The following is an 18,592-nucleotide window of genomic DNA, read 5'->3' on the forward strand; positions in this document are numbered from 1 at the left end:
AATAAAAGCAAACTACGCTCCAAAACGTTAGGTGGCGCAACTCAGTTTAGAACGTAAGCTCCGCCCCTCACTTCAGGTTCTGGCGCTGGGGTTCTGAAACTGGTGGTGCTGCGGGTCTGCAGCTGGGTACTATTGAGTCTACAAGGTTCAACACTTTAAAGCTCCAAAAAGGATAGAAATATTGGCGCTCTCTGCACATGCGAATCACAAATGCGCCAAGGAAACTGCAGTTGCCAAGATTTATAGAAAAAAAAAATTGTTACAATTTGGACTGTTCACCCAAATCAAATCCTCTCTTCAGAAAACATGGATTAAACCACTTGAGTCGTATGAATTACCCACTGCCTTTATGTCATATTTGGAGGTTGAAAGTTTTGGACCCTATTGACTTGCATTGTATAGATAAAAACACATCATACATCCTTAAAAAGAAATGTTCATGTACCACAGAAGAAACAAAATATGAGTTCAAGACGGCATAAGAGTGAGAAAACATTGAAAAAAAAAAAAACTGGGGGGTGAACTATTCCTTTAACGTACTTAAAAATTATACAAAATAATTTTAATATTAAATAATAAAATTAAATAAATGAAATTAGAAAAATTCTAAATACAGAGGACACATGTTTACTAGTGGACTGTAGGATCCCACTGTATATTTGAATTGATCTTAATAAATGAATGTGCTCCGTGCACAATTAAATGCATCAAAACACACACAAAAAATGTGAAATGTGGTTTAAAATATTTTGACATTACATTTTTTAAAACGTGTAGTCTATTTTTATATATAATATGCTTTGGATTGAACAATGTTCTTAATGCAAAACAATGCACCCCATGCCTTCTTAAAACAGTGTATTTTATTTTGCTCCATGATTCTCTTTTATCATACAAAACTTTTTTTGGGCAGAGACAACACTCAAGTTATCAAGAAAAGGTTTTTAAAAAATAAAAACATCAAAACATGCAAATCAGATGCCTATCAATAACATAACATACACAGAAAGACCAAACTGAATCTAAAGCCATTAAAAAAAGACATTCCCAAATCTATTAAACCATTCCCAAATCTATTAAAACATTCCCAAATCAAAAATGTACATTTCTATAACTTCCACACAACATAATTTGTGATGCATTGCACATGATCATAATAAAGACATCTTGTTCCTACCGACAAATTCATTTGCCACATTAAAAACAAGAAGTCAAACACTAAACTAAAAGAAGCAAAAAGCCAATAACACTGTGGAATAATCACTATTCCAAACATAAAGATATAAAGAGTAACTAAAAATTAATAAATAAAAAGATATTACAGTTGTTAAAGCCAAGAACACACTGACATGACAAAACTTGTGCGACAGATGTAATAAAAAGGATTTTACATTCACATAAACATAAAATAATAGTGTAAAATCAGTGTGTTCATTAAGTCATCCCTTAATAGCCCTAAACTCCAATTAATTTCAATTGCATGGCATTATCACATCTGAAAGATACTTTGATTATAAATGCTGAGCAAAATGACACCTCTGAGCCCCTTGGAGTAAAACATACTAAATCAAAAGACATGGACCCCAATGTGCAGAATTTGTTTCAGTCTTTCCACAAACTGTTTCCATCAATGAACATCTGATAGAAGCACCACTTGTGCACAACAAAGTCATATAAATCTCTAGTGTGTCATGTGTGCAAGGACTGCCGAAAACATATATTTAATCACACAGACTATATTATCCCCATTAACTGATTATTTTGGCACAGAAAACTGATGAATATATTAGTTTAATAAAAACAGCGCCAAACAATCGGTTCGACTATTAAATTGTTCATACCTGCCAGCCTCACACCTCTTAAAAGGAAAGTGCAGTTTATTAAACAACGTTGAAGGTGTTTAAATGCGACTCGACACCTGCTTGCTTCTTCATAAACCGCTCGCATGCTCTGAATCCCAGGTGTTCATTGGTTGATTTACAAAGCGCATACTGCATAAAGACTCAATGCGAAGACGTCTGAATGCTTGTACAGTACATTAAACAAGTTATAAAATTCTGCAAAACTAAAGATGTGTTTCTTCTCTCACTCTTGTCACAGTGCAAGAGGGTCGCTCGCTTACAGCATGGACTGATTGTGAAAGCCCTTGAGAATAGGAGGGATTGATTGCTGTATTGTGAACCTCAGCCCTTACAGTGGGTAGTAGAGTTAAACAGGCAGTGGATGTTTGGATCGCTCAGATAAGTAGAAGAGGCAAGAGTGTGCAGGAGAATAAATGACAGTTTAAAAAAAAAAAAAAAAACAACAAAAAAAAATTCATTCTGTCATTAATTACACACCCTCAATGTGTTCCAAACCCATACGACCTCTTTTCTTTCAGAACAGAAACAAAGATATTCGGCAGAATACAGAGCGCACAGAGGCTGTCGAGCTCCAAAAAAGACAAACACAACACAAGCAGTTCACACAACTTGTGCTACATAGTATACGCTCAAACAATATCGTTAAGAATTACGCTTTTCAATTTTATAACAAATTTCCATCAATTGAGTAATCTTGAACAAAATTAAAGCAATACAACTTTTATATATTATAGACTATAAATATAATTTGGTTAAAAATGGCATAATTCAATATGATGGAAATGTATTGAAATTCTATGCATAAATATAATTGTTTTATAAAAATGTTTTAAATATAGTATAGGATAGTACAGTAGTGGACGACCGATACATCACGAGACCAATATATGGGCCAATATTTGGTCTTGTCTGATAAGTTTTGGAATCTGTGACAGCACATAGAATTGCCAGCTTGCATGTATAGGAGCCGTATTCAACATGCAAATTGCCAAAAAAATATTTTGTTAAATTATTATTATTTTTTTTTTTTCGAAGTTAAAGTTTTTGTGTGAAATTGAGTAAATATAATGCTAAACAAAAGTAAACAAAATGTTTGCTAGCAATTTTATGTAACATTTACCATTATATTAAATTGTGTGATATCAAATATATCGGAACTGCTTTCTAGATATCGGCATCGGACATTAAAAACTCTTATCAGTTGATCAGGGCAGTGTTGTATAGTATAGTAGGGGTTGGCAATACAAGCAAAAACTTATATTGCAATTTTGTTTAATTTTTTTTTTACCAACAATGATATATATATATATCATTTTTATGGAAAGTGAATAAAAAAACTTTAACTACAAAATAATGCAAGTTTCCTTTTTCATTTTAAACTATGTTAAAAATAATGGATGACCTGTCATGTCCATTACAATGAAACAATTTTATTGATAAATACAATTATTTCAAAAGAACATTTATCTATTTATCTACTCAACCAAGGACAACTTGTTTTTTTAGTTGAACATGCTTAGATTCTGAATGACTACATTCATTTTTCACTGGATACTAGAAACCTTTTTTACATACTATAGTTATAAATGCACAGTTGACAAAGGTGATTTTGAATAATTATTGTGCTAATTTACACAGTACGATCACTTCTTTTTTTTTTTGTGTTTTCAGCAGAACATTGAAAGACCAACTGCTGTTGGTCATTTTGAAAGATTAAAAGAAAAAAGCCATTTAAGAGGCATGAAATAGAACTAGCACATCACTTGTCAGTGAATAACATCTTAAATTACGTCTGTTCCTCAAAGTCATACTACTTTTATGATGCCTTCTTGAGCTTGACAGCCAATGGTCACTGTCTGCTTTCATTGTATGGAAAACAGCAGCTTCAACATACTTCAAAATATCTAATTTTGTGTTTCACAGAAGAAAGTAAGTCATACAGGTTTGGAACGACATGAAGGCGAGTAGAAGACGACAGAACTTTCATGTTAGGGCAAACTATGCCTTTAAGAAGCCTACGCAGCATTTCAAGTACACAGATACAAGTCTGATAAAGGTGGCGGCAAACTCGGCCGGTTCACAAGGTAAACTATACCTTTTGAAATCAGTCAAGTAAGTGATAGCATATAAAATCAACTCTATGCACTTCACACGTCAACTAAAGATAAAAATACAGGGCATAAAGATCGAGACACAAAACTGTGGATAGGAGGCAGTGTCCTTGTCCAAATCCCCGCATTGAAATTGGCGGATTAGTGAAGGCAGACGTGTGGTCTGACTTCATAGGTCAGTTTTTTAAAATGCGAAATATTTAAAATACTACAACCATGCACACATCGAGAAAACTTATGAAAGTAGTAACATGACTGTAAATAGCCTATACATGATTCACATAAAGCTTTGCTCAATGGATCGATAAAACTTTAAGATACATTTAAATAGAAGTTCACTCTAATTCTCGCATATGGCTTTCTTCTCTTGCGACGTTCTTTACCACTAAAATGTTTCCTTAATATTACACACTTCCTGATCCCAGTTTCATGTGTTTCAATCTCAAACTCGGTTTAAATATCTTTTAAAATCCATGTGGATATCCACCATAGTTACATTCAATAAAATGTACAAGAAATGCCATCCGAGTCTCTTTTCTGAAGAAGATCATTTCCTTGGCATTGTGGGTTTTTTTAGAAAGCCACCATCTTTAAAAAAACACCTTTTCTCTTCTTTGATTAAATATCCGATGAAAAACTGTTGATCTCACCAGCTGCACACTTCGAGATGAAAGTTCAATCTCTTTTGTAACGTTGAATACGTTGCCTTAATCTGCTATTTCAAATTGAAAGTCTTTTCTGTAGGTATTTTTCATGCTGCAAAATGCTTTTGCATTATATTCTCTCACCACATCAACGCATCTTATCATTTAAAGGTGAAATGTCACAGTTTGGGGTCTTCGTGGGGAGCCATAGATTGGCAATTCTGCATCTTGGAATGGGAAGCAGATGAGGAAGAGGAGGAAGATGAAGAGGAGGAGGAGCTGCGGCGGGTTTCCACGCCAGTGCTGGTCATTTTCAATTTCCGCCGTTTTGCTAGTGGAGCGTTGTCGACGCTTTTAAGGAAAAACCCCTCACGCTTTCCCCGGTTAAATGCCTGTGTGTATATGTAAGAGAGGAAGAAAATAGAGCAAAAACAGTAAATATCAAGACGCAAAGGATTAATAGAAGTAGGGATGTCCTCATACCATGCTCATGTACTCGTACTCGTAAAATTCCTCCGAAACCAAAAACAGATACAATCTGACATACGAATGTCATTCCGTAAACATTCAGCGCACAAATGAAAATCATGTTGTGTCCTAGTGTGATTATTAAACCGTAAAGGCTGCAATTTACTGCTATAAATATTTAGTTTGCATGTGCGGTGCGCTTCAAATGTGAGCGCTTGTGAATGTGCCGACACCAGTTGCTCATACCTTTTAGAGATCCATGGCTCATACATGGAAAACACCATCATTAACATTGTGCACATTGTTTGTTGCAGATGACAGTGAGCAAAGTGCTAATTCACGTTGTAGCGTGAGGCACATACAGACTATATATTTATGTAATTCAATAACAGCCTTTTGCGGTTTAATAATTACATTGGTTCACTTAAAACCTGCTTTTCCGGAGGTGTTTTTTGTGTTTTTTTAATAGTGTTTAAATAAATAAATTAATGTGGCTCAGGTGGTAGAGCAGTTGTCCACTAATCACAGGGTTTGTGGTTCGATTCTCGGCTTTATAAAAACAATAAAACAAAAAAATATTGGCGAGTACCAAAGAGGAAGTATCGGTGCTCGTACTTGTTAACAAAAAAATTATATCGCGACATCCCTAAATAAAATTTCCATTGATTTCTTTGTTTTATTTTGTAAAACAATTTCCAGTGACTGCTGTGCAATTCTATCATTGTTTCCACACCTGTGTGTATTACTGCAGTATTAAAGATTTCAGATTTATTTGCCAAAAATGAACTTGGGTTGGTAACTGAACATTTTGCTCAGTTGGTCCCTTCCAGTCTAAGTGGGCATAAACTCTAAATTGGGGCAACATTTTCTAGAACTCATACTAAAATGTAGGAATAAAATCTCTAAAATTTTTAGCTGAAAAAGCCATTTTCACTTTTCCATATGGAGAAAAGGCATTTGAAATGCTTCTGGTTCAATTGGATTTATTTGAAACGCTGCCTGAAATCTTGATGATACATAATGTGTTGTCAGGAAAGCGATAACATTTACAACTGATGAGGCTTCTTACCTTTTATCTCACCATTGTGAGTTCATATCTCGCAATTGCTTAGGGTTAGGGTTTGCAAGAGCAAAAGCACCACAAATAACGTAATATTTAATCATAAAATATGCAATTTTTCACAGCCCAGTACATGCAGTTCTGCTTGTCAGACTGCAAACAAAGAGCTTAAATGCAGATACTTGACCTTGTAGGTGGCATTGACATAGGTTCGGACGGTCGGGCCACAGGACTCCAGAACATCAGGTGTGCAGAGGGGCGTGGAGGACATGACGCCCCCTCCTTGAAGCCAGGCATTCTCTTTCAGAGCAGAGAGCTTCAGCCGCCGCTCAGGGTTTACGGTTAACAAACCTGTGGAGAGAGAGTGAAAACTTGAGATAGGAAGCTAATTTGGGGCTTCAGCCACTAAAACAACATCTCCAGGGACCATCACATGGCTCTTTCCCTCCACCAGGCCACCGCACCCCATCCATCTCAATACAGATGATCAGATGACAGCTATAACAACAAGCACTTGTGCTGAAATTGGACTGAAATGCACTCGATAGCCCGCAGATCCCTGATGGCTGGGTCAGGAATCACTCATCATGAGCTTTGAAGTGGTGCATGAAAGAATTAAAAAGTATTTCAGAGCTATTTCAGGTCATAGTCAATACTGGAGAGACCGAGCACTCAAGGAAAGCAAATAGATTTTCCAGGTCTTTGTGCTCTAAACCCATCTGGATTTGAATTCTTTTATTATAGGCTGATCATTTCACAGAACATTACATTAACTTGTAGCAAGTGCTTTTTCTAAAGTAAATCCTCTTTTGGACCCTGAGCCTACATTAGATCTAATTTCTATTACACACTTTTACGATGAAATCCCCCAGAGGATTTTCTGAATATATTAGAATAATATGTGGTCATAGAAACCACCATTAGAATAGGGCTGTACTCATACTATAACACATATACATAATATAAAACTGTTAATTCCGGCCCTCTAATTTGATTGGACAAGCAGCATTCCAAGAATGCTGATATTTCATATAACAGAACTCTAACATTTCAATGTTTGCCTGTCAGTCTGAGTGTCGCTTGGCAACATGCAAAACTTGATGCTTGGACTCCTTTGAAAGTATTTTCAATGTCAGAGAAAAAAATATACAAACTATCTGACCAGATTTTGAGCAATATCACACTAGCAATTGTGCTGTTGTACTGAATATCAGTATGGCTGTGATTTATTGAATTTTTAATCAGCGAAGCCAATTCTGATTTTATTCAGTTTTTGTACCTCTCACTAGATCTTTGGCCTCTTCGGACACACCCCTCCAGCCTTCTCCTTCCAATGAGAAGTCTCCCTCTTTGATTTTATGCATGATGTCAGCAGCGTGTGATGATGTCATTCCTTTTTTATCACTCTGGAATGGAACTTGTCCAGAGAGCATGGTGTACTGACACAAAAAATTACATTGAAACAATATCAGCATATTACATGTGGTATCCTGAACAAGTGGTCAAATAATGATAGGAATTTAATGTTTGTGATCAGAAATTAGAAACAGTCTTTCAACAGTATCGGTTGTAGCAAATATCAAGAATTGTGTTCTTTAAAAGTTGAAATTCTATTTTTGAAATCAAGAATGTGTATTTCTGCAAGTGATGACTTCTTTTTATATATAGTTAACATTTTTACGAGTGCAAATGTATTTATTGATATAAAAAATGAGCACTTTCACTAGTAGTAATTGCATTCCTGTCATCAATAATTAGCATTTAATGTTGATATCTAAAATTATTATCCTGCATGTGATTAAATGTCAAAATGGATTGGGATAATAGCAGTCCTGTTTAAAGTAGTAGTCTGACATGTGCTGCATTTCATTCATTAAAATACATATACTTATGTACACACACTTGCATTTACATATATTCATACACAGTCAGCCTCACACTCACACACTTACCAAGATGACCCCCAGGCTCCAAAGGTCACATGCCTGGTCGTATCCGGAGCTGTGGAAGAGCTCGGGCGCAGCGTACTGCAGGGTGAAACAGGGAGTCTGCAGAGGAGCACTACCACTACCCGCTGGAAACAACCGTGCAAAACCAAAATCAATCACCTTCAACACTGAGTCATCCGATTCATCGGCAAACAGCACATTCTGCCAGACAGGAAAAATGGGAGAAAGAAAACAGATCTATAGCATACTGCTTTACATATTGAAGTATATCAGAATGATGACTGAGCCTGTTTTTAGACTTCTGAACACACACACACACACATATATATATATATATATATGTGTGTTCAGAACTTTGCTAAAGCAATTGTGAAGCTGCCTTAACAACATTTGCGCTGCATTGAACACCATATAAAAAGCTTTTAGCGCTGACACTGTTCACTAGGGATGCGACGGTATGGTTATCTCACGATTCGTTATAATCTCGATTAGATATAATAACACTTAAGTGACAAAATATTTCAGATTTTTTTTCAGACTTTTTTTTTACATAATGTTTTTTTTTTTTTACATCAAAATAAACATTAACATTTCTCATTAAAATAAAGTTATTTTATACACAATATAAATGCAAAACTTTTAAATGATTAGAGTTGCTGAAATACCTTTCTCTATAAGAAAAGATCTCAAACAAATAAGACTTAAAAAAATAGCGGGGTACATTCAGATGAAGAACAAGAAATAGAACCGGTCCTGAAAAAAGTATATGAAAGTAAATATAAAATGTTTAAATCATTCATTTATCATCATAATTCTAATCACACATTACCTTTGTAAAATGTAAAAAAAAAATGGTATATATAATGATGATATGAGCTATCACTGTTTAAAATAATGTGTACAATTTACATGTAAATAACAAAGTCACTTTAAGAATTTCAACGTGCATTTCACAGTTTTCTGGTTCAGCGAACATCATCAAAAATGTAGTGCATCCTAGTGCCGTTGAAAAAGATAGTTACGACACTGCCATAGGGCAAATTCCAATCGAAAGTGATCATCCCTATGCCTTACTCACTATGAAAGACAGAGTGATCACTATGAATGGGACTCTGACATTACGGTTTAAATGCAGCCTTCACTAAAAATCTTCTGAAAGGGCCCTTTATGAAAAAAAATATTTTCCTAATTTTGCTTGGAATGACCATTTGAGAGGCGTCCCCTTCACCGAGTGCCCTTCAAGGGTGCAAAAATGCTGTTTGGCTAACGGCAATAGACTTCTGTTGTAATCGGAGAATACGGAAGTGATGTGTGTCGTGGGGAAACCGATAGTTCCCCATTCATTTCAGTGTTTCTCAAGAACACTCGCTGATAATTTGATGAAATGACTGCATTTTATGGCATTTTATGGCATTAGCTGACTTCTCATGAATCTAGTCAATAGTGTCATTTTATGAAGCCCGCTCTAGTTAATGTTTATCATTAGAAAATAGTTAGTTCGATTCTAATTGCACATGAGCAACACTTCACTTGCTACTATAACCAGATGTCAGTTGGGCTAACTTTACCTCAAATTAATGGCAGTTATGGGCGAGTTTTTCCATATATCTATATCATGCTAAAATCAACTGTAAATCCACATTTTAAAGCTGATATTTAAAAATGGTCCCCTGGACTCCTGAGTTTGCACCCCTGATAATGAATTGTTTCTGTGTTGTTACTTTTGTTATTAGGGAGATTGCTTGTCTCCAGGCACATCTGCATGGTGTTGCCTAGCAGTGGTCAGGAGTAGAGGGAACTGCTGAAATGTTGCCAGGGATTAACCCCTGATTCCTAATGGTGAGGAACTCATCCAATGCCCACAATGTCCGAACCCTTGTAATTGTAGGAAGGAGAAGTTTACATGTTGGGCTAGCCTACAGGTGTAAGTTTGGGATTTATACAGATTAGTCAATGTATTTGGACAATGGCACAATATTTGGTTATTTTGGCTCTGACTTGCAGCACACTGGATTTGAAATAAAACAATGACTAGAAGTTTAAAATGCAGACTTTCAGCTTTAGTAAGAGGGTAATATTTGGGTCCTCAAATTCAAAGAATCTGCAACCAAGCACTAAATATGATAATTTTATTTTGGTTTATAGGAACTTGTGCAATAACTTTTGGTCCTATAAAATGGTCAGTCTGTGAAATGGCTATAATTACTACATGGTTCACTTGATTCATCTGAAAATACCCACAAATTTAAGATGAGAGTTTTCAGTTGAAATCCATAGTCGTTATTTAATGTCAGATTCAATGAACTGGACAGAAATCAATGTCCAAATACGTATGGACTTACACTGGCAGCCAAAAGTTTGTAATTTATGCATTTGTTATCATTTGTAATACTGTACAGATTTAGCAGTTTAACTTTAATTCACCAAAGTGATATTCAACTGATCACAAGTAAAGTCAGGACATTACTTTAAAAAAAACAGCACCATCACTATTTGAAAAAAGTCAATTTTGATCAAATCTAGACAGGCTCCATTTCCAGCAGCCATTACTCCAACAACGTATCCTTGATTAATCATGCTAAATTGCTAATTTGGTACTAGAAAATCACTTGCCATTATTTCAAACACAATTGAAAGCTATTTGGTTCGTTAAATGAAGTTTAACATTGTCTTTGTGTTTGTTGAGTTGCCACAGTATGCAATAGTCTGGCATGCCTTAAGGTCAATATTAGGTCAAAAATGGCAAAAAAAGAAACAGCCATTGGATGACAGATAATTGGAAAAGAGTGTTATAGATCTTAACCCCATTGAGCCTTTGTGGGATCAGCTTGACTGTAAGGTGCGCGAAAAGTGCCCGACAAGACCATCTATGACAAGTGCTACAGGAAGTGTGGGATGAAATGTCACCTGAGTATCTGGACAAACTGACAAATAGAATGCCAAGGGTCATTACAGCACGTGGAGGATTTTTTGATGAGAACTCTTTGAAGTAGTTTAAGAAGTTCTGGTAATTGTTTTCAAATTGTAATAGTATTTTTTCACATTATTAATGTCCTGACTATACATTGTGATCTGTTGAATGCAACTTTGGTGAATAAAAGTACCAATATCTTTCCATAAGAGCAAAATCTGTAGATTATTCCAAACTTTTGGCTGCCAGTGTAACTGGCACTTTTGTAATCTCTACCTCATTAAAATCTTTGGGAAACATTGGCTTTCGATGTGTATTTAATCTGTCCTTCAATGTATTAACCTTAACACAGTTTCATCTTTTTTTACTACTCCCAGTTCTCTCCAGCAGCAACAGGCTCGACTCAACTCAAGACCGAAGTAAAAGATCTGAATAAATCTTCCACCACTGTCTGCTTCTGGCAGTGGAATGCCCTCACCCAAAAATTCAAGTAACTGTAGCATTTACTTGTGGCGTGGCGTTTGAATGTTTTTGCATGGATAAGAATTTGACTCTGTTGTTCTTGTATGTGTGTCTGGAGATGTTTTGAGAAGTCATCATCCAATGAAGTTTGAGCACTCATGGCCAGGTGTCCAGATCTCCTTTTCTTCCAACTGTTGCAGTGAAAGAAAGAATGCAATGGCTATTTTGAACATATTTATGCCTTTCCTGGCCTGCTTTCTGCTGTCTTTCTCTCCCTGTAGGAGGTTGAATTAGTTTCTATGAAGGCTGCCCATTCAAGGAAAAACTTATCTACCCTCTACCTGGATATATTATATAATAAAATGTTTTGTTGAATGCAATTGGTTGCACTGTTTATTTTGCACTATTGACCAAACTTCTTTCTTGGGTAAATTCTACGTTATGGGAGTAATCCCCCTTCCCTCCAAAATTAAACACAGCAAAACTGATTAATGCTGTCTCTCCATCACTCCACAGACAAAAAGCTACTATAAATGTAGTCAATGTAGTAATCAATGCACATTATGCATAAATACTTGCCGAACATTCCTGCAAATATAGTCGCTGATGCTGTCTGTTCCGCTTAAACCCATTCAAACAGGTTGACGGTGCGGATTTGTTTGGAACTATTGTGAGCTACATGAACCACGTGACGGCGAGTTACTTTACTTTTTATCTGACTGTAAAGAACAGAAAAGATATTAAGGCACATTATTCAATGAGTGGAGTCGCACGAAGGGAAACGATCTGTTTAAATCTCAAGCACTTTTCATCAAAACAAGGTGATTTTCCAGGTATTCCAGTACTTACATTTCTCAAGCATTTCAAGGACCTTGAGTGAACCCTGTTAACAGTGAAGAAAAAAGCGCAGTAGTGGTAAAATCAAGTGATAGAGAGAGATTATGATGTTTGACGAGTCATTTCATTTATGATCACATGGACAGACAATAATTTCGAAATATCAAGTTATGCCACGATATGGTTCGTAATTTTTTTGGTTCGAGATGTATCGAAATTCAATATATCTTCCCATACCTACAGTCCACGTAATGATAATTCATCTAAATTGTCTGGTAAGTTGGAAGCGAAACACGACACCGGGGAAATGCTGATGCTTCACTCCAGTGAGTCATGCTAATGCAGCTTATCACAAGTCCAATCTGGGTTTGTTTTGTACAAAAAAATACTGTGAATAATATGTCAGAATCTAATGTTAATTTTTGTAAATAAGTTAATTGCGTTAAAGAAAAAATTGCGCGTTAAACATTTTTAATTAATCGCATGCATTAACGCTTTAATTTCGACAGCTCTATTATATACTTTTATACATACATATACAGTATACACTCACTGAGCACTTTATTAGGAACACCCATACATCTACTTATTCATGCAATTATCTAGGCAGTTAATTGTGAGGCAACAGTGAAAATAAAATCATCCATATATGGGTCAGGAGCTCCAGATAATGTTCACATAAACCATCAAAATGGGGGAAAAATTTGATCACGGTGATTTCGATCATGACATGACTGTTGGTGCCAGATGGACTGGTTTAAGTATTTCTGTAACTGATGGCATCCTGGGATTTTCATGCACAACAGTCTCTAGAGTTTACTCAGAATGGTGCCAAAAACAAAACAAAAAAGGTCCAGTAAGCGGCAGCTGCAGAAGGAAAAGCCTTGTTGATGAGACAGGTCAACGGAGAAGGGCCAGATTGGTTTGAGCTGACAAAAAGGATACCACTCTGTACAATTGTAGTGAGCAGAATAGCAGCTCAGAATGCACAACAATTCGAACCTTGAGGTAGTTGGTCTATAACAGCAGAAGACCACATCAGGCACTTTATTAGGACCATTGTGTTCCAAATAAAGTGCTCAGTGAGTGCAAGTACAGTATATATATATTACACATACAGTATATTAAAATGATTAAATATTATTCTTCCTTGTTCAGTTAAAAGTATGCCTTGATTATTTTAAAATAGATGTTTACTGATGGCAAATAGATAATTAAAAAATGTAAAGGCTAATAAAGAGATATACCTAATTGTTTTATCTATTCGTCTAGCCCTACTATAATTATCAATGTATCATTAACAGCAGTTCATTTGCGCACATCAGGCCAAATTTCACACCAATTGTTATCCGTACTGGAGCCCACGTGGACAGTAATCCAGACGTAATTTTCTGACTCGGGTTTGGTTCCTTAGTGGACACCAGATTTTGGAAAACAGCTTTCACACCAACTTAACGAATTCAACTCTAATGTCAAACAAACTCAGATTCACACCAAAACTCTGGTGTGAAAGTGGCCAGAAAAACTGCCATTGAAGAAGATGATGTCAACTGTAGTGTACTTGTCTAAAGTCCTCCCTGCATGTGGACAGCACATTAAGATTCCACAGCACAGACCCCAAATCAGCCCATGGATAGCTGAGCACAAGTGAGTGCTGAATGCATAATATCACAATATCTACTGCATCTGAAATGAAACCAGGCAAACTATGAGTGATGATCGCACAGTTGACAGGAGATCTGAATGAGAGAACAAGAGACTGAGTGAGCTGAAAGAGAGCTGGCACGACCAGTTAGTGGTGCAGCAGATGTGAATATAATGCATTTGTCAGCGCATGACAGCACCCTTTTATGAGTTCAATATTCTCCATTCTTTGCACTTGCATAGCCACATGCTATTTGATCAATTGACAATTTGAATTAAAATATGTTAATTTACCCGTTTGCTGTTCACACATCAATAAATTGTTATTTTAAGTCATTTCTTTGTCCTTCTCTTTTTGGCAATGAGCCATGAAAAATTCTAATTTAATGCCCATCTATTCATCTATCCATTGTAATCTCAATAAATGTTTTTGACCACTGTTATTTTGTGTATCTCTGTACCTCTGGTTTGAGGTCTCGGTGTACTACTCCAGCCTCATGCATGTAGCTGACCGCAGACACTAGACTCTTCATTAGCTGACTAGCCTCCCATTCAGCAAACATCTTCTTCTTCCTGATACGCTCCAACAGCTCACCGCCACGCAACAGCTCCATGACCAGATATGTGTGATACTGGAAGAAGGATGGAAAGAAGGACAAATTTAAGGTTGGGAATCAAGAAGTGGTTCTTATTCAGAACATGCTCCATTTAAAAAAAAAAACACCAGAACCGTGTGATTTTCGGTTTCATTAATGGTTCCCAAACGTGCAATTTTGGCAGGTAATGTTGTACTTAACATGTTGTATGACTTCAATCAGGCAGTGCTGTTACTGACTGATGGTTCATATTAGAGGTTGATGGTTTTTCAAATGGATTTATTGAATGTAAAAAAAAAAATTTTTAGTCTTTCCTCACAGAGATGGCCACAGACCTAGAGGCCAGGTGGTAGAGCGGCTTGTCCAATAATCGCAGGGTTGGTGGTTTGATTCCCGGCCCACACGACTTCACATGCCGAAGTGTCCTTGGGCAAGACATTGAACCTCAAGTTGCTCCCAATGGCAGGCTAACGCTTTGCATGGCAGCTCTGCCGTCATTGGTGTATGAGTGTGAATGAGACGCAGTGTAAAGCGCTTTGAACACAGCTGAGGTTAAAAAAGCACTATATAAGTGCAGACCATTTACCATTTATAAACAAGGCTGAAATACACCAGGGACTCTTATTTTGAAATGTCTGTGCTTCTAGAGTTCTGACAAACTTGCCATACATTTTCCACTCAATATTTTCACATGCAAATGAGCTTGCGATTTGGCGAAAATTAAGAGTTTGCCGCAAAGCTCATTTGCATGTGAAAACACTATAAAGTAAACATTGTAATATGGGCTATAAATACTGTAAGCAGTAATTCATCGATAGTAGATCTTTAGCAATTGCTTTTCAATTGACATGTGTTCTGTTTTATTTAACATTTCACATTAGTAATTTTGAATTAGTCCATAACCAGTGATGGTGATATAGTCTTGGCTCGTTACAATGCTCTATGTAAATATTCACCAAATTAAGCTTTTGTTGCCTACCTGTGTATTTACATTTACATTTATGCATTTGGCAGACGCTTTTATCCAAAGTGCCTTACAGAGCACTTATTACAGGGACAATCCCCCCGGAGCAACCTGGAGTTAAGTGTCTTGCTCAAGGACACAATGGTGGTGGCCATGGGGCTCGAACCAGCGACTTTCTGATTACCAATTATGTGCTTTAGCCCACTACCACCACCACTCCATATATTCCGTATATTACCAGATGAAGGGTTTTGGCCATAGAGGTACACGGAGGAATAAATAAAGCATTCAGCATTGATTTTTGTTGATAACCAGTAGTTCCAAAAAGTAACTATCAGCACTGATTAATCTGTAAAAATGATGTATCGGATGACCGCTAGATCATGACAATATGCAGATAAATATACACATGAGTTTTCTTGAAATCAGTGAAATTATATTAAAGAATAAATGCATGAATAATATATGCAATCACATTTTTAGATTATTTAAAAAAAATTTAGTCTATAATTGTAGTTAGGATCAATTATTGGATTGAATTTATGCATCTAAAAAGTCTGTTAACACAAAAACACATTTGCAAATAATTGTTATTTAAAAGTACTACAATTTTAACTAACTATGGAGCTGAGAACATATGTCATTCTTTGTGTAAAGTGTGTAAATGCTTAGCTAAAATATATGTGAAAATATTTGGTCCCTATTTTAAATTATACAGTTATCTATACCATCAGAGTAAATGTAATCACTTTTTCAAGATGAGTTGTTGCTTGTGTTTTCTTCACTTATTTTAGTTTAGTTTTTTTCATATTAGCTACACATTCAACAATGCTTAACCCATTCGTCTCTTAACCCATTATTTCAATAGAATATCATGAAATATACATAATAATAATGGATGAAAACCAAAATGTGCCATGTTTGGAGCCTTTTTGGGGCATACTATAGGGTATTTTTGCCCTCAAATTTGAAATATCCATGGCATTTTTGTCCTGACGCTGGATAATACACAACCTGCCCACAAACAAACTTATCATAGTTGTTGTTTACAAATCTTATGTGCTTTGAGAGCATATTTGAACATCCAAAATCATTTAATGAACCGCTTTTGATTCAATGGTCAGAAGGTTAATTAACTTAAATTAATTGAACTAATTCAAACATATGACATTGGTAAAAATAATAATTTGATCTCAGATTCTTTAGTTGATTTTAATGACTGATCTAGTTTTCTAGTCCTGAGTTGTTCTGTAAACTTTTCTTGTTGTATACATTATGCTGCCCAAAAAGGATTATTCTCTCATCATTTACTCACCCTTATGCCAATTAAAACTCATATGACATTTATTTTGGGAAACACAAACATCCATATTTATTTATGGAATATATCTATACAATGCAAGTCAATGGGGTCCAACACTTTCAAGCTCCAAAAAGGACATATATGCAGCATAAAGGTAATCCATACGACTGTCAGTTCTGCACATGTGCACACGCTTTACACATGCTCTAAGCATGCATCAAGCGCAAGGAAGTGTAATCAAGCTTTAAATCATAATCGCACCAAGAACAATGCAGATATCAAGACCCCATTGACTTGCATTGTAAGGAAAAAAAGCACATATAGTATCTCCATGAAAATATTTTCATTTGTGTTCCACAATGAGAGAATTATAATTTTTGTGAACTATTCATTTAATGGTTCCTGGTTCAAGACCAGTAGGTTTATGGGGCCAGTAAGGAGCCAGTTTGAAAACGCATGGAACGGTTTCAGATTGGGCACCAGTTCCGAAACCATGTCCGTGGAAAAGGAGTAATAAAAGAATGGAGTAAACAAGCAATAAAATAAATCTGAAGTATTATAAGTGTGTTGTGCGCAAAGGCATACCTGATCAGTATAGACCTCATGGAGTGTGACAATGTTCGGGTGAGATTCACACTGTCTTAATGCTGCCACCTCTTTCTGAGTCATGGCCTCCATCCTACAACAACAGACAGAATCATGCTAAGACCTGAGCATTGCTGGGAATCTAAACACATCTCTACAGACATTCAACAACACAATGGCTGAAAAAGTGTGCACGGCCCATAAATGATTCATGACTATGACTATGAGTATGAGTCAGACATGGTCTTGAATTCCTGTCAGTCTAGAATTTCTGTTCAGTAGAGATTTGTTAACTCAGTAATCGCTCTGAGAGTATGACTGATAACTCCAAGTTCAATAGGTGAAACCAAATACAAACTCAGTGTTTGATAGTTAAAATAATTTACTACTAGAGCAACATTTGATGTTCATCAAAACCCCACATTTTGAACTGCTTTGATTCAGAATGTGACTTTTGCAGTAAACAAGTGTGACAAAGTGTTTCTACCTTCGGCTGACAATTTTTACAGCATATTCCTGCCCACTCTGCCTGTGTCTGCACTTCCTGCAGACAGAGAAACTGCCCTCACCAAGTGGTGCCCCCAACAGGCACAGATCATAGTGCAGGAAAAACTGAGACTCCTGGAAAACACAAGGAAGAAGGATGTTTTACTGCTTTTACCACAAATCTTCAAAGTTATTTTATTTTTTAAAGCTTAATTTTGGAGGGGCAGCAGTGTACCTTTAGCATAGCACTACGATGGACTGTAGCAGAACCGGGCCTGTCAACATTCACGTGAGCGTCCAGGACGTCCCCCATTACCACATTCTTGTTGAATAAGATAGAAGGAGCCACGAAGGAGTAGCCCTGAGAGCAAAGAAGACACAATTAACAAAGCAGGGCTTATATCAAATATCAATACCAATGCCAGTGAAACTTCAAGATTCTTCATGCCAATTTCGACACCACAGCACAAACTATGCTATTGGACACTCTATTAAAAGTTAAATATTCATAGAAACATTATTGGTATAGTCTTCGTGGCATGATTATTTAATAATAATAATTACAATAATTAACCCTTAAATACATGGGCATTTCACCAAACATTATTACATACTCAAGCCTTCAGAGACCCGGCACGTATATATCTTTCACAAATGGATCTACAAAAGTGCCACATTTTGAAGACAATTTGAAAATAATAGAATACATT

General features: G+C 36.2%; 1 protein-coding gene across 1 annotated transcript in view; it reads right to left on the reverse strand.

The window, feature by feature from the left end:
• Positions 1-848: 848 nt before the first annotated feature.
• Positions 849-18,592, reverse strand: part of LOC127631353 (ribosomal protein S6 kinase alpha-4-like) — a 42,829-nt gene continuing 25,085 nt past the window's right edge. The window contains exons 11-18 of the mRNA XM_052109464.1: positions 18,118-18,243; positions 17,884-18,017; positions 17,397-17,490; positions 14,410-14,580; positions 8,098-8,295; positions 7,425-7,584; positions 6,333-6,496; positions 849-5,009 (exon numbers count right to left, since the gene is read on the reverse strand). Coding sequence (XP_051965424.1) covers positions 4,797-5,009; positions 6,333-6,496; positions 7,425-7,584; positions 8,098-8,295; positions 14,410-14,580; positions 17,397-17,490; positions 17,884-18,017; positions 18,118-18,243 — 1,260 coding nt within the window. The 3' untranslated portion in view covers positions 849-4,796. The remainder of the gene's footprint in view (positions 5,010-6,332; positions 6,497-7,424; positions 7,585-8,097; positions 8,296-14,409; positions 14,581-17,396; positions 17,491-17,883; positions 18,018-18,117; positions 18,244-18,592) is intronic.

The sequence above is a fragment of the Xyrauchen texanus genome, chromosome 3, assembly GCF_025860055.1.
Source record: "Xyrauchen texanus isolate HMW12.3.18 chromosome 3, RBS_HiC_50CHRs, whole genome shotgun sequence".
Lineage (NCBI taxonomy): Eukaryota > Metazoa > Chordata > Actinopteri > Cypriniformes > Catostomidae > Xyrauchen > Xyrauchen texanus.